The sequence below is a fragment of the Rhinoraja longicauda genome, chromosome 9 (assembly GCF_053455715.1).
Source record: "Rhinoraja longicauda isolate Sanriku21f chromosome 9, sRhiLon1.1, whole genome shotgun sequence".
NCBI lineage: Eukaryota > Metazoa > Chordata > Chondrichthyes > Rajiformes > Arhynchobatidae > Rhinoraja > Rhinoraja longicauda.
The window spans coordinates 39818899-39833411 of record NC_135961.1 but is presented as its reverse complement, the minus strand read 5'-3'; the positions used below and the strand labels follow the sequence as shown (position 1 = coordinate 39833411).

General features: G+C 44.3%; 1 protein-coding gene across 3 annotated transcripts in view; it reads right to left on the bottom strand.

Moving 5' to 3' along the window:
* Nucleotides 1–14513, bottom strand: part of dzank1 (double zinc ribbon and ankyrin repeat domains 1) — a 52662-nt gene that overhangs the window by 36272 nt on the left and 1877 nt on the right. For 2 of the 3 annotated variants that reach the window (XM_078405222.1, XM_078405223.1), the window contains exons 3-7: nt 12178–12331; nt 11810–11939; nt 8225–8324; nt 6390–6502; nt 5588–5673 (exon numbers count right to left, since the gene is read on the bottom strand). In XM_078405222.1, the coding sequence (XP_078261348.1) occupies nt 5588–5673; nt 6390–6502; nt 8225–8324; nt 11810–11939; nt 12178–12331 (583 nt within the window). Of the gene's footprint in view, nt 1–867; nt 1466–5587; nt 5674–6389; nt 6503–8224; nt 8325–11809; nt 11940–12177; nt 12332–14513 lie in introns of those variants that run through there. The other variant, XM_078405224.1, reaches the window with a different exon arrangement.

Below are 14513 nucleotides of genomic sequence, written 5' to 3'. Positions count from 1 at the left end.
TCCCAGGATTGGAATGCAGTCTTCCTCCAGGACTACAAACTCTACTTTGTATTTCCTTCCATTCTTCGGGTTCACCAGTCTCATCGTGCTTTTCCCAAGAGGCACCACTGTCGTATTGTTGTACATGGACAATACTTGCTTGGTTTCATCCACATCCTTCGCATACATCTTGGGAATGATGTTACATGTGGCTCCACTGTCCACCTGGAATTTTACTTCCTTCCCTTTCAGCATCATGGTCGCAAAGATTTTCTTTGGGAATTGAGTCTCCTCAACCCTGTGCACACTTTCTTCTTTTCCTGCTTCTGGTTGCAGTTCCATTGTGTGAATTTCATCAACCTCTTGACTGTCATCATACTCATCACTGGAACTCTCCACTTCCACCACTGCATGCACACGTTTTTTCCCTTTCTTTTCTTTCTTCTGCTGCCCCTGCTTTTCCCTGCATTGTGAGGCGAAATGATCTTTCTGATGGCATTTGAAACACTCCCTGCCATATGCCGGACATTTTTCCTTCTTTCTCTCATGTTTGTATCCACAGTATTTGCACTGTATGGTTGGCTGGTATCGTTTCCCCTCATGTCTCACTGCACAGACATCTTGTCGCTGGTCCCCTACCAGGACATCAACTCTGGCCTTGGCCAGCACCGAAGCCTGGCATGCCTTCACACACTTTTCTAAGTCAAGTGAGGTTCTCGGAGAAGTCTTTCCCGCAGCATGTCATCCCTTATGACGCATATTATTCTATCACGTATCAGAGAATCCTTCAACTCTCTGAAACCGCAATGAGCTGCCAAGAGCTTCAGTTCTATTAAAAACGAATCAAAAGTCTCCCCTCTCTCTTGGCTCCGCATAAAGAATCTATACCTGTCGACGGTCTCGTTCCTCACGGGTTGACAATGCTTTTCGAAAGCATCGAGTGCCTGCGCTAGCGTAACTTCTTGTACGTTGCCCTCCGGCGTCCGTGTCTCGAGCGTCTGGTAGAGCTCCCTCCCTTGTGGTCCAACTAGGTACATTAGCAGTTTCCTCATTGTCTTGTCCTCCTTCCCTTCCATGCTCAAATCAACATAGAGCTCAAACTCTTCCCTCCATTGTCTCCACTCCATTGGCAGGTCCCTTGCCTCAAAATTCATTTGCCTAGGGGGCTTCAGCTGCTCCATTTTCCTGATAAATCCGCCCCTCTATCAATGGAAACAATGTAGGCCCCACAGTCGTCTCTCAGCAGCAATTACTCACAAACGTCGTCTGCTGTCGTCCTTTCGATTGATCCTGAAGCAGGCCCCGATCTGACACCATGTTTTGTTAGTGTGTTTCCTTTCTGTAACCTGCTACAGTACAGCTACACAACTAATTAACAGAGGCTTTACACTCGAGTCTTGGGTTCAGCCATTTTAATTCAGGATCCCTCTGGCTACCGCCTCATGGGTAATATATCCCCGGTACTGCACCACCGGGTGCGCTATTCCCATAACAAGTCTGAAGAAGGGTCTCGACCCGAAACGTCACCGATTCCTTCTCTCCTGAGATGCTGCCTGACCTGCGGTTACTCCAGCATTTTGTGAATAAATACCTTCGATTTGTACCAGCATCTGCAGTTATTTTCTTACACTGGTTGGCATGGACTCGGTGGCCTGTACACAGTACAATCTCAAGGCACAGTAAAAATACCATCAGTACTGTCTTCTCAAAATCCTTCAAAGTTACTGTAGGAACAACCAACCAATATCTGTGTCCCCTCCTGGAACAATATCCCCAGAACTGAAGCCCTTGGTAAATTCACCCATTTCCACATCATCTGAAGGAAGGTCCCTACCCGAAACACCTATCCCTGTTCTCTAAAGATGCTGCTTGACCTGCTGAGTTACTCCAGTACTTTGTGTTTTTTCAGCAATTCCCTGTGTCATCATTCTTCCCAATGCCATTTTCATAATGGCATTCCTTAATGCATTTAATCTTCAGTGACTTCTATATTAATTCAGGAGCACAACAGTAGAGTTGCCTCCTTGCAGCTCCAGGAACTGTGTTCAATCCTGACCATGGGTGCTCTCTGTATGGAATATGTGAAAACCCATGGGTTTTCTCCGGGTGCTCCGGTTTCCTCCCACATTCCAAAGATGCACAGGTTTGTAGGTTAATTGGCCTTGATATATTGTTCCTACTGTGTCGGACTAGAACTGTGTCCAGGTGATCGCTGGTCAACATGGACTAGGTGGGCTGAAGGGCTGTTTCTACTCTGTATCTCTAAAGTAAATTAAAGAGATCCAAAACTCATTTTGAGGAAGTTAAAGGTTGCTATATTTGAGCAAGGTTTTATATTGTTTGTAAAACATTCAAAAAATAAAAAGACAAATGGTCTACAGTACTGAAAATACACATACTGAACAAAGTATTCCAGATAACTAGATTATAAAATAAATTAGTACTGCTTGATGAAGCAGGTCAATGTAACCATCTACTATAACAATTGTTTACAGTTTGTTAAAAGGACCACAATTACTTAACCCTGAGCCACCTTTAAAGATAGCCACAATTTAAACTCTATTTGCATGGACTTACAATCTTTGGTTCACTTTGTATGTTGAGGGAGCATGCAGAAAGAAGCAAGATGGGAAAATACATGAACAATAGGTCGATGCAATAAACATAAAACAAAAGCACACTTCTGCTGCTTAAAGGTTTTGAGAAAGAAAATCGTGAAAGTTACAAAGCATCACAACCACCGTCCATACTCACATTGTATTGGAAAAGCAGCCAACATAATGAAAGACTTGTGTCATTCTAGTCATACTTTACCCCCCCCTGCTCCAGTCCAGCAGAAGGTACAGAAGCTTAAAAGTGCGCATCAGCAGACACAGGAACAGTTTCTTCACATCTATAAATCAGGCTTTTGAACGGTCCTTCCATAGGCTGGGGGACTGTCCGAATCACCTCTACCTCACTGTGGACATTGGCCTTTGGAACTGGTGCATTACAATGCTGAGAACTATTTTCTGCACTCTGTATCTTTCCCTATTGTACTTGAGTTTGACTTGATGGTATTGATGTATACTGTTATCTGATCTGAATGGTCAGGATGCAAAACAAAGCTTTTCGACCTAGACCTACCATGAGCATCACCATCCTCAGTGAATCTTACTGAAGTGCAGCAAGCGTAGCGTGGACTGAACTACACGTGCAACTCTCCAGATGCAAGCAGAGCAGTCTTGTGGCCGGGCCGGCAGAGATCTGCAGCAGCACTCCCCCTTGACACCGACAGCTACACATTATACCCCACTACAAGCCTCAATGACAAATTCATTTTTGTCTCTGGGTGCTTCGGTTTTCTCCCACATTCCAAAAATGATGGTGGCTCGCAGGTTAATTGGCGTCTGTAAATTGTCCCTATGGTAGGATAGAATCAAGTCAAACGCAAGGACAATAGGTAGAGCAAAGGGGAAGATACAGTGAATGAATTCAATGGCCTGCAAATCCTCTGAACCAAGTTTACATGATGCCCACAGAAGGACTCAGAAGAGCCGAAATCAAAGTAGATATGAGATAGACGGTATCAGCAGGTTAGGTACCAGGCGTACACTGGCCCTATCCCCGAACTCTATCTCTGTTACATTGACGACTGCATCGGTGCAACCTCTTGCACCCATGCAGAACTCATTGACCATCCACTTCACCACCAATTTTCATCCTGCGCACAAATTTACTTGGACCATCTACGACACCTCCCTCCCCTTTCTTGATCTCACAATCTCCATCACAGGAAATAGCCTATTGACTGATGTCTATTACAAACCCACTGACTCCCACAACTATCTCGACTACACTTCTTCCCACTCTGCTTCCTGCAAAGACTCTATCCCCTACTCCCAATTCCTCTGCCTACGCCGCATCTGCGCCCAAGATGAGGTGTTGCATACCAGGACATCCAAGATGTCCTCATTCTTTAGTTCCCCTCGCCCAATCTTAGATGAGGCCCTCACTTGTGTCTCCTCGATACCCCGCAGCTCCTCCCTTGCTCCCCCTCCCCCTAGTTGCAACAGAGACAGTCCCCCTTGTCCTTACCTTCCACCTCATCAGCGTCGCATACAACACATAATCTCCGTAATTTCCACCACCTCCAACGGGATCCCACCACTAGCCACATTTTCCCATCTCCACCCCTTTCCGCCTTCCGCAGAGACTGTTCCCTCCACAACTCCCTAGTTACCACCCAAACCAACCCCTCCGCAGGTACCTTCCCCTGCAACTGCAGAAGATACACCACCTGTCCCTATACCTCCTCCCTCGACCCTATCCAGGTACCCCGACAATCCTTTCAGGTTAGGCAGAGGTTCACTTGCACCTCCTCCAACCTCATCTGCTGTATCCATTGTTCAAGATGTGGACTTTTATACATCGACGAATCCAAACAGACTGGGCCATTGTTTCGTGGAACACCTTCGCTCAGCTCGTCTGAACCTACCTGACCTCCCGGTTGCCGGTCACGTTAATTCCCCTTCCCATTCCTACACAGACCTTTCTGTCCTAGGTCTGAGTGAGGCTAAATGCAAATTGGAGGAACAGCATCTCATATTTCGCTTGGTCAGCTTACAGCCCAGTGGTATATTTTGATTTCTCTCACTTCAGATAGCCCCAGCATTCCCTCTCTCTCTATCCTTCCCCCACCAAAGTTGCACTAGTTTATTGTTTTCACCCTACAAACAGCTTACAATGGCCTATTTCATTTATCATCGTTACTTTTTGGCATTTTTATTCATTGTTCTTTATCTCTCCACATCGTCTATGTCTCTCGTTTTCCCTTATCCCTAACCAGTCTGAAGAAGGGTCTTGACCTGAAGCGTTACCCATTCCTTCTCTCCAGAGATGCTGCCTGTCCCGCCGAGTTACTCCAGCTTTTTGTGTCTATCTTAGGTCCTTCTCTAATTGGGAAATTTGAAGTGACTATATTTTATATTTTATGTTTTATGTTGATTGTTGTTTGCTGTGCCTTTTGTTTTATGCACTTTGTTCCTCGGGATTGTGGGAAACGGTATTTCGATTTTCTGTCTGTGTGAACTGGCTGAGGATTGACAATAAAATTGACTTTGACTTTGACTTTGAGGTTCTGACTGTCTACCCTCTCTATGCCTCTCATAGTTTTAATTAATTCTATCGGTTCTCCCCTCAGCCTCCGGCATTCCAGAGAAAACAAAACAAGTTAGTCCAACCTCTCTTTATAGATAATACCCCCTGATTCAGGCAGCGTTCTGGTAAACTTCTGCACCTTCTCCAAAATCTTCACATCCTTTCTGTAATGCGACGACCATAACTGCACGCCATGCTCCAAATGACTAAAGTTGTATAAAGCTGCAACATGACTTCCTGACGTTTATACACAATGTCCCAACTGATGAAGGCAAGCCGACCATACACCATTCTATCTACTATGTTGCCACTTTCAGGGAACTATGGACTCGGACCCCAAGATCCCTCTGTGCATTCAAGCTGTTTTGTGATATGTACCTATCCACATCACTTCCGCAGTTGACTAACGCTGATTCAAATCATGCAACAACCAATATTAGAGGAAGATTTTGACAAAAGAATCACCTACTTCAGAAAGTCAGTCTCCCTCAGGATTTGCTTGACTTGTGCACTGCTGGGCGTCTTTTTCGGATGCAAATCCAGGGAAACCAACAGCTGATGAGTACAAAACAGTTATACATGGGAAGATATAGGTATTCTTCTACATCAAACACAAAATGTTTTTAGTTTAATTTAGGTTCATTATTGTCACGTGTACCAAAGTACAGTGAAAAGGTTTGTTTTGCATGCTATCCAATCAGATACTGTACATAATTAGATGATACATTAAGCACTACTGATGTGACTACAACAAATGATTGATCAATTGATTGATTGATTGAAAAACAGAGAAACAGTTCACCGAGTCCACACTGACCATTGATCACCTGTTCACACTATCCCACTTTCGGATCCACTCCATACAAACTACGGGGAATTTACAGAGGGCCAATTATCCTACATACTTGCACGTCTTTGGGATGTGGGAAGAGAAATCGGAGCACCCAGAGGAAACACATGCGGTGACAGTGAGAACGTGCAGACTCCACTCAAACAGCACCCAAGGTCAGGATTGAACCCGGGTCTCTGGTGCTGTGAGGCAGCAGCACTACCAGCTGCGCTACTGTGCTGCCCTTGATGAATAGTACCTGAATGAAAAGCCCTATGACCATTAAATGGTGATTGATCTTAAGGCTGTAGACTCGTCGATAGCTAGGAGTCAAGAACATAAACTACTCCATTTAATCGTCAATGCATCCAGTAACAATGCTGCTCATAAGTCAGTTCAAAGGATCCTTATCAGTAAGATAATGACTTGTCTCTCTATTGACCTGAGATGGGTGCGACTGCGGTTCATGTCCAGTGTCCAGGATTCCCAGTCGGCTGCTCAGGAATCGTGGGCTCTTCAATGTTTTGCGATGATTGCTGCCATCTATCTTCAGGTCTAGTAATAAAGTTACAATGAATATGTGATCACAGCTCCCATCTACAACTGATGTGGAGAATTAATATGACATTTTCATTTTTATTTTCTAGTTTAGTGTTACGTTGGTACTTTTTCAGTCTCCAATGTCTATTACAAACTTCAACAGATACACCGCAGAAAGAATAAAATGCATCATAGCCTGGTTTGGGAACAGCTCTGCCCAAGACCGCAAGAAATTGCAGAGAGTTGTTGATGTAGCCCAGTCCATCACAGGTCTGTGATGGAAAGGTACATAAGTTTGAAAGCGCTCACCACTGGACTCAGGAACAGCTTCATCCCATCTGTTAACAGATTTCTGAACACTCCTTCCATAAGCTAGATTCACCTCTACCCCATTGAGGACATTGGACTTTGTCTATGGAACTATTATAGTACAATGCTGAGAACTATATTCTACACTCGGTATCTTTCCCTTCACTCTACCTAATGTACTTGAGTTTGGGTTGATTATATTATGGGTTGAAAGCAAACTCAATGCAAGCATTTATTTCAAGAGGGCTTGTATATAAAAACAGGGATGTAATGCTGAGGCTCAATAAGGCGCTGGTATGGCCGCATTTAGAATATTTTGAGCTATTTTAGGCACCATATCTGAGGAAGGATATGCCTATCTCCGGAGAGGATCCAGAGGAGTTTACAAGAATTATCCCAGGAATGAGTAGGTTAACCTATGATGAGCGTTTGTCAGCAATAGGCCTGTACTCACTGGGGTTTAGAAGAATGAGGAGGGACCTCATTGAAACGCACAGAATAGTGAAAGACTTGGATAGAGTGGATGTGGCGAGGATGTTTCTACTAGTGGGAGAGTCTAGAACTAGAGGTCATACCCTTAGAATTAAAGGAAGTTCTTTTAGGAAGGTGATGAGGAGAATTTTCTTTAGTCAGAGGTGGTGAACCTGTGGAATTCTTTGCCACTAAAAGCTGTTGAGGCCAAGTCAGTGGATATTTTTAAGGCAGAGATTTTTGATTAGTACATGTGTCAGAGGTTATGGGGAGAAGGCAGGAGAATGGGGTTAGGAGGGAAAGATAGATCAGCCATGATTGAATGGCGGAGTAGAATTGATGGGCTGAATGGCCTAATTCTACTCCTATCACTTTTGACATTATATTTATCTATAGCTTAATCGGATCTGATTACAACAACCTCATGACTGTGCCTCGGTATACGTGACAATAATAAATACAAACCTATATTATAATTTCTACCAGGAAAAGCGATGGTTTCTTAGAACAGAACAGTATCGCACAGGGACAGGTCCTTCGGCCCATAAAACTTGTGCCAAACATGATGCCTAGCTGAACTGATCTCATCTGCCTGTATATGATCCATATCCCTCTATTCCTCCCTAAAGGGATCTTCCTTTAACCCCAGGGTGAAAATATTAAAGACAAGAGGACATAACTTTAAGGTGAGAGATGCAAAGTTTAAAGGAGATGTTCAGGACAAGTTTAAAAAAACAGAGGGTGCTGTGTACTTGGAACGGGCTGCCCGGGGTGGTGGTGGAGGCAGATATGATAGTGCTGTTTTATATTCAACGTTTAGACTAGGCTGCGCTGGGGACTGGGGGAATGTGAACTGCTGGTTCAGGGAAAGGTGTCGTGATGACGCTTTTTAGTTAGTGTCAACCAATAATAAACCAAACTAAAATAGTAAACCATCCAATTCTCCAGACTGCCTACCTTGATATGTATGAGCTGCATCCTCCCAGGCAAGGCTGCTCCCCTTGTTTGGAGCTGGATCAAATTCCGGTGGGGGAGCTGACAGCCTCCCCAGAGTTTCCTACGGTGGCAAGATGATTTGTCAAAAGAAAGCAGTCATTGTGCATGGTAGCTGTGCAGCTAACATTCAGTATTTCACCAATTACTCTCTTGAACTTCTATTGGTGTACAGTGGAGAGCATATCAACTGGTTGCATCATGGCAAGGTTCAGCAACTTGAAAGCCCAGGAATTAAGACAACTGGAAAAAGTGGCGAACACTGGCCGGTGCATCATGAGTACTGACCTCCTCCACATCGAATGAATCCACAGGAGTCACTGCCTAAGAAAGGCAGCCTACATCATCGGACACCCACACCACCCCGGCCACGCTCTCATCTCACTCCAGCCATTGGGAAGAAGGTACAGGAGTCTAAAAACTGTAACATCCAGTTTCAGGAACTGTTTCTTCCCTACATAATATATTTTATATTATATATAATATAATATAATAAAACAAATAATATAATATGTTTTATATAATATATATTATATAAAACAGACAAATAAACAAGCAATAATAGTGCAAAGTCAAAAATAATGCTCTCAAGTCTATGTAGTTCAGAGCATATTTGGAGATTGTAGTGTTTAATAGCCTGATTGTTGTAGGGAAGAAACAGTTCCTGAAACTGGATGTTACAGTTTTCAGGCTCCTATACCTTCTTCCCAATGGCAGGAGCGAGATGACAAACATTTTTTGTTGTCCAGCATGAGTTTTACCAAATACTATGTTTACCTTTTTTTTTTAGGTACGTGAAGAGGAAAAAAATAGTCAAGGCAAATGTGGGTCCCTTGAAGACAGAAACAGGGGAATTTATTATGGGGAACAAAGAAATGGCAGACGAGTTAAACCGTTACTTTGGATCTGTCTTCACTGAGGAAGATACACACAATCTCCCAAATGTTCTAGGGGCCGGAGAACCTAGGGTGATGGAGGCACTGAAGAAAATCCACATTAGGCAGGAAATGGTTTTGGGAAGACTGATGGGACTGAAGGCTGATAAATCCCCAGGGCCTGATGGTCTGCATCCCAGGGTACATAAGGAGGTGGCTCTAGAAATAGTGGAAGCATTGGAGATCATTTTTCAATGTTCTATAGATTCAGGATCAGTTCCTGTGGATTGGAGGATAGCAAATGTTATCCCACTTTTTAAGAAAGGAGGGAGAGAGAAAACGGGTAATTATAGACCAGTTAGTCTGACATCGGTGGTGGGGAAGATGCTGGAGTCAATTATAAAAGACGAAATTGCTGAGCATTTGGATAGCAGTAACGGGATCATTCCGAGTCAGCATGGATTTACGAAGGGGAAATCATGCTTGACAAATCTACTGGAATTTTTTTGAGGATGTAACTAGGAAAATTGACAGGGGAGAGTCAGTGGATGTGGTGTACCTCAACTTTCAGAAAGCCTTCGACAAGGTCCCACATAGGAAATTAGTGGGCAAAATTAGGGCACATGGTATTGGGGGTAGGGTACTGACATGGATCGAAAATTGGTTGACAGACAGAAAGCAAAGAGTGGGGATAAATGGGGCCCTTTCGGAATGGCAGGCAGTGACCAGTGGGGTACCGCAAGGTTCGGTGCTGGGACCCCAGCTATTTACGATATACATTAATGACTTAGACGAAGGGATTAAAAGTACCATTAGCAAATTTGCAGATGATACTAAGCTGGGGGGTAGTGTGAATTGTGAGGAAGATGCAATAAGGCTGCAGGGTGACTTGGACAGGTTGTGTGAGTGGGTGGATACATGGCAGATGCAGTTTAATGTAGATAAGTGTGAGGTTATTCACTTTGGAAGTAAGAATAGAAAGGCAGATTATTATTTGAATGGTGTCAAGTTAGGAGGAGGGGGAGTTCAACGAGATCTGGGTGTCCTAGTGCATCAGTCAATGAAAGGAAGCATGCAGGTACAGCAGGCAGTGAAGAAAGCCAATGGAATGTTGGCCTTCGTAACAAGAGGAGTTGAGTGTAGGAGAAAAGAGGTCCTGTACCGGGCCCTGGTGAGACCGCACCTGGAGTACTGTGTGCAGTTTTGGTCTCCAAATTTGAGGAAGGATATTCTTGCTATGGAGGGCGTGCAGCGTAGGTTCACTAGGTTAATTCCCGGAATGGCGGGACTGTCGTATGTTGAAAGGCTGGAGCGATTGGGCTTGTATACACTGGAATTTAGAAGGATGAGGGGGGATCTTATTGAAACATATAAGATAATTAGGGGATTGGACACATTAGAGGCAGGAAACATGTTCCCAATGTTGGGGGAGTCCAGAACAAGGGGCCACAGTTTAAGAATAAGGGGTAGGCCATTTAGAACGGAGATGAGGAAGAACTTTTTCAGTCAGAGAGTGGTGAAGGTGTGGAATTCTCTGCCTCAGAAGGCAGTGGAGGCCAGTTCGTTGGATGCTTTCAAGAGAGAGCTGGATAGAGCTCTTAAGGATAGCGGAGTGAGGGGGTATGGGGAGAAGGCAGGAACGGGGTACTGATTGAGAGTGATCAGCCATGATCGCATTGAATGGCGGTGCTGGCTCGAAGGGCTGAATGGCCTACTCCTGCGTCTATTGTCTATTGTCTATTGTACATATCTGTTGTGCTGCTGCAAGTAAGAATTTCATTGTTCCGTTTCGGGATATATGACGATAAAACACTCTTGACTCTTGAATCTGTACAGATGGAGGAAAAGGGGTGGACTTTTGAGACAGTAGGGAGAGGTTAATAGGTGGCAAGAATAATGAAACTATATTAGTTTTCTGAAGGTGACTGAAGCTGGGGGATAATTTCACAGTTTCCTACAGAGCTCTGCTCATGACGCTGGGCGTAATAACAGTGATGATCACTGTTTGCGGGTGGGTTCTTATTTTGTCAGCTCTGTCCTTCAGAAGAGCCAACAGGAGGGGAGGCTGTCTCCTTGTCCCAATTCCAACTTGGTGCCGGAGCACATCGACTCTGTGTGCTCTTCCCATCACTCTTGTCCCCTGAAACCCCATTGATGTCGACTGCCTCTCCTGCCCCTCCCCACGAGTGCTCACTGCTGCCACCCATCCCCGCTGTTGTTTGCAAGGTCATGGGTTCAAATGCAAAGCAAGTGAATTCAGCGCATAGCTCAGGCTGATACTTCAGTGCAGTGCTGGAGAAAGGCTGCACCTCCAAAAGTGTTCTCATTCACATAAGATGTAAAACGCAAGCCTACTCTGCCCTTTTTAGACTCAAAAGTCCTTATTTCTATTCTAAATGTCAAAGACTAGAGGGTAGAGGTTTAAGACGAGAGAGGAAAAGCTTAAAGGAGATGCGCTGAGTTCCTCCAGCACTTTGTATTTTGCTCCAGATTCTAGTATTTGCAGTTCTCTTTGTACCCATATATTGATCTGGACATTACACCCATGTTACAGATAAGTGGCAAGGTAAAGCAAGATGATTTTTTTGTTACAAACCGGTGGAAGCAAATGCAACTCTCAACGGGCACTTTGTGAATGAAACCTCATCTCGTGTACACACCAGCACAAGCTCACCTGTCGGGGAAGTTCTTTTCTGTAATCCTGGAGGAAATTCTCCCCATCGTCCTCCAACAAGTCCACTGCACTGGGCGGCACGTACTCGATTAGAAACACCTTCGTCACCACACCACTCTCCCGGCCATCTCTACAAAAGTTACAGATGAAAATAACTTAGTACAGTAGTCTTGAGAACGATGGTACAATATAGCAACAAGGAACTGCAGACGCTGATTTACAAAGTTCTGCACAAACAATGTGGGCCGAAGGGCCGGTTCCTGTGCTGTACTGTTCTATGTTTTACGTTAAACAATTTTAGGATTTATACATTTTGATCCAATTAAAACTTCTTTCCAGTTTTCAAGGCAGACACTTTGTTGGTTTACCTAGAGACAGCCAGAGCTTTCACAGTCCCTTTGCCTGCTGGCAATGTGAACGGTCTTCTGTACTTGAAGGTGGAGCTGTGCCCATTGTTTGGTTTCTTCAGGGATTGAGGTCTGCTGCCATTTACGGTATAGAAAATGTCCACATTTTGAGTGTCTGTTAAATATAAAGGGGTTAAATAACTTAAGAAAGGAGCTTGTGTCTGTAAAAAAAAAAACATAATTATTTCCGACCATTTTCGAGTGGAAAGCCGGATTGTCTTCAGGGCAAAGAAGGTGGCAATGAAAGTTAGGGAGAAAATAGAGGGAATCAGAATCATGAGTGTTTAATTGTCAGGTGTACTGTGAAAGGAACAATTAAATTTTCACTTGGAGCATAATGGAAGGCCAATACACACATCTATATACTAAGATTGTCGTTTGTTTGTTTGTTTGTTCCTGAACTACAGCCAAAACGGTACATGATAGCGCGACATTTTTAGGCCCACCTTACTCACTGTCGTCCCTTTGGTGTTAATGGTGTAAGTTTCATTGAAATCGGTGTTATATTTTTAAAGTTATTCACATTTTAAAGTTTAAATCTATCTCTTAGGGAGGGAGGGGGAAGGGAGGGAGGTGGAGGGAGTGGGGAGGAGGCAGGATAAGGGGGGTTGAGGGGGATGGAGGGGAAGGGGGGAGGGGAAGGGGAGGGGGAGAGAGATGAGGAGGGAGGGAAGGGGGAGGGGAGGGGGAGAGTGGGTAGAGGGAGAGTGGGTAGAGGGGGAGGGGGGAGAGGGGGAGGGGGGAGAGGGGGAGGGGGGAGAGGGGGAGGGGGGAGAGGGGAGGGGGGAGGAGAGGGTGCTGCACCAATGCAGGAGAGGTTTGGGCCCAACGGGTCCACTTGGTCTAGTAATATATAATAAACAAAAATTAAATAAATTAATAGCCCCAATAATACTGCAACCTCCCCCCCCCCACCCACAGTCTTAGTATAACCAAAGACAGTCCATCAATATTCATAGTTGAGGTTAGTGTTGTGTCAAGACTATGAAAGCTTCTAAATAAAGAATAATTTCTTTGAGTTTGATTATTTCGCTGAGTCAGTTCTGTTTAGAGACTTGGTTCCTGTAGGATACTGGCACACATTTGTTAAGGCAGGTAGTATTCATGTTTACAATCTTTTTGCAGCAACGAGCTACAATGATGGAGAATAAGATGGAAATCAGACTGCTGACATGCTTGGGCAGTGCAACTATCATCTGCTAGTAATCTTTACTACTGTGGTAGGTGTTTCAGAAATGGGAAAGAGTCAACTGAATCAACTGAAACAACTTTGCTGAAGCATCAGACAAAACCTAGCACTGAGCCACAGAAGAGGACATTGGCTTATTATCAACATGTGTACCACCATACAGTGAAAAGCTTTCTATGCTTACTATCTAGTCTAACCATACATGTTCCACCCAGACATTCCTTCTTCTCCCTGCTCCCTTTGGGCAGACAGCATGAAAGCACTCACCACCAGATTCGAGAACAGCTTGTTCCCCTCCGTTATCAGGCTTCTGAGTGGTCCTTCCATAAGCTAGACTCTAGCTGCTGGGGTACTGTCTGTTTCACCTCTATCCCATTGCGGACATTGGATTTTGTCTCTGGAACTGATACGGTACAATGCTGAGAACTATATTCTGCACTGTATCCTGCCCTTTGCTCTATCTATTGTTCTTGTTTGACTCAATTGTATTTTCTTTAAATGGTATTATCTGACCAGATTGGATGGCATGCAAAACAAAACTTTTCACTCTACCTCGGTACACGTGACCTTAATATTATCACAAACTGTTAGTTCACCTTGCTGGATGTTGTAAGATTGATATCATCCAGATTGAATTTTTTAAACGTAAACCTCTTAAAACACCACTTCACTATTATATCTGCCCCCATCACCATCCCTGGCAACCCCTGGGGGGGGGGGGGAAGAGAGTGGAAGTTTTGTTGCCTTCCATCACAGTGAGGGGGTGTTTGGAGTCACTGTGATGGATGTTTGTGTTGGGGTCGTGTGTCCTGTGTTCTTTTCTTTTTTGTTGTGTTCTATGACTGCTGTAATTTCGTTCGGTACCTTGGTACCGAATGACAATAAAGTTCTGTACTGTACATTCCCGTCACCCACCACCGTCTGTGTAAAAACACTTCTCCTGCACATCTCTTTTAAACAAAAGGGGATAAAAGGGTGCAGTGTTTGGATAGCAAAGGTTTTCCCTGTACCTCGGTACTGGTGATGATAATAAACCTCAACCCACACATGCACATGCCCTCTCTTGTATTTTTAGGCTTGCCCCCAGCTTCTGATCTCTTACCTGACT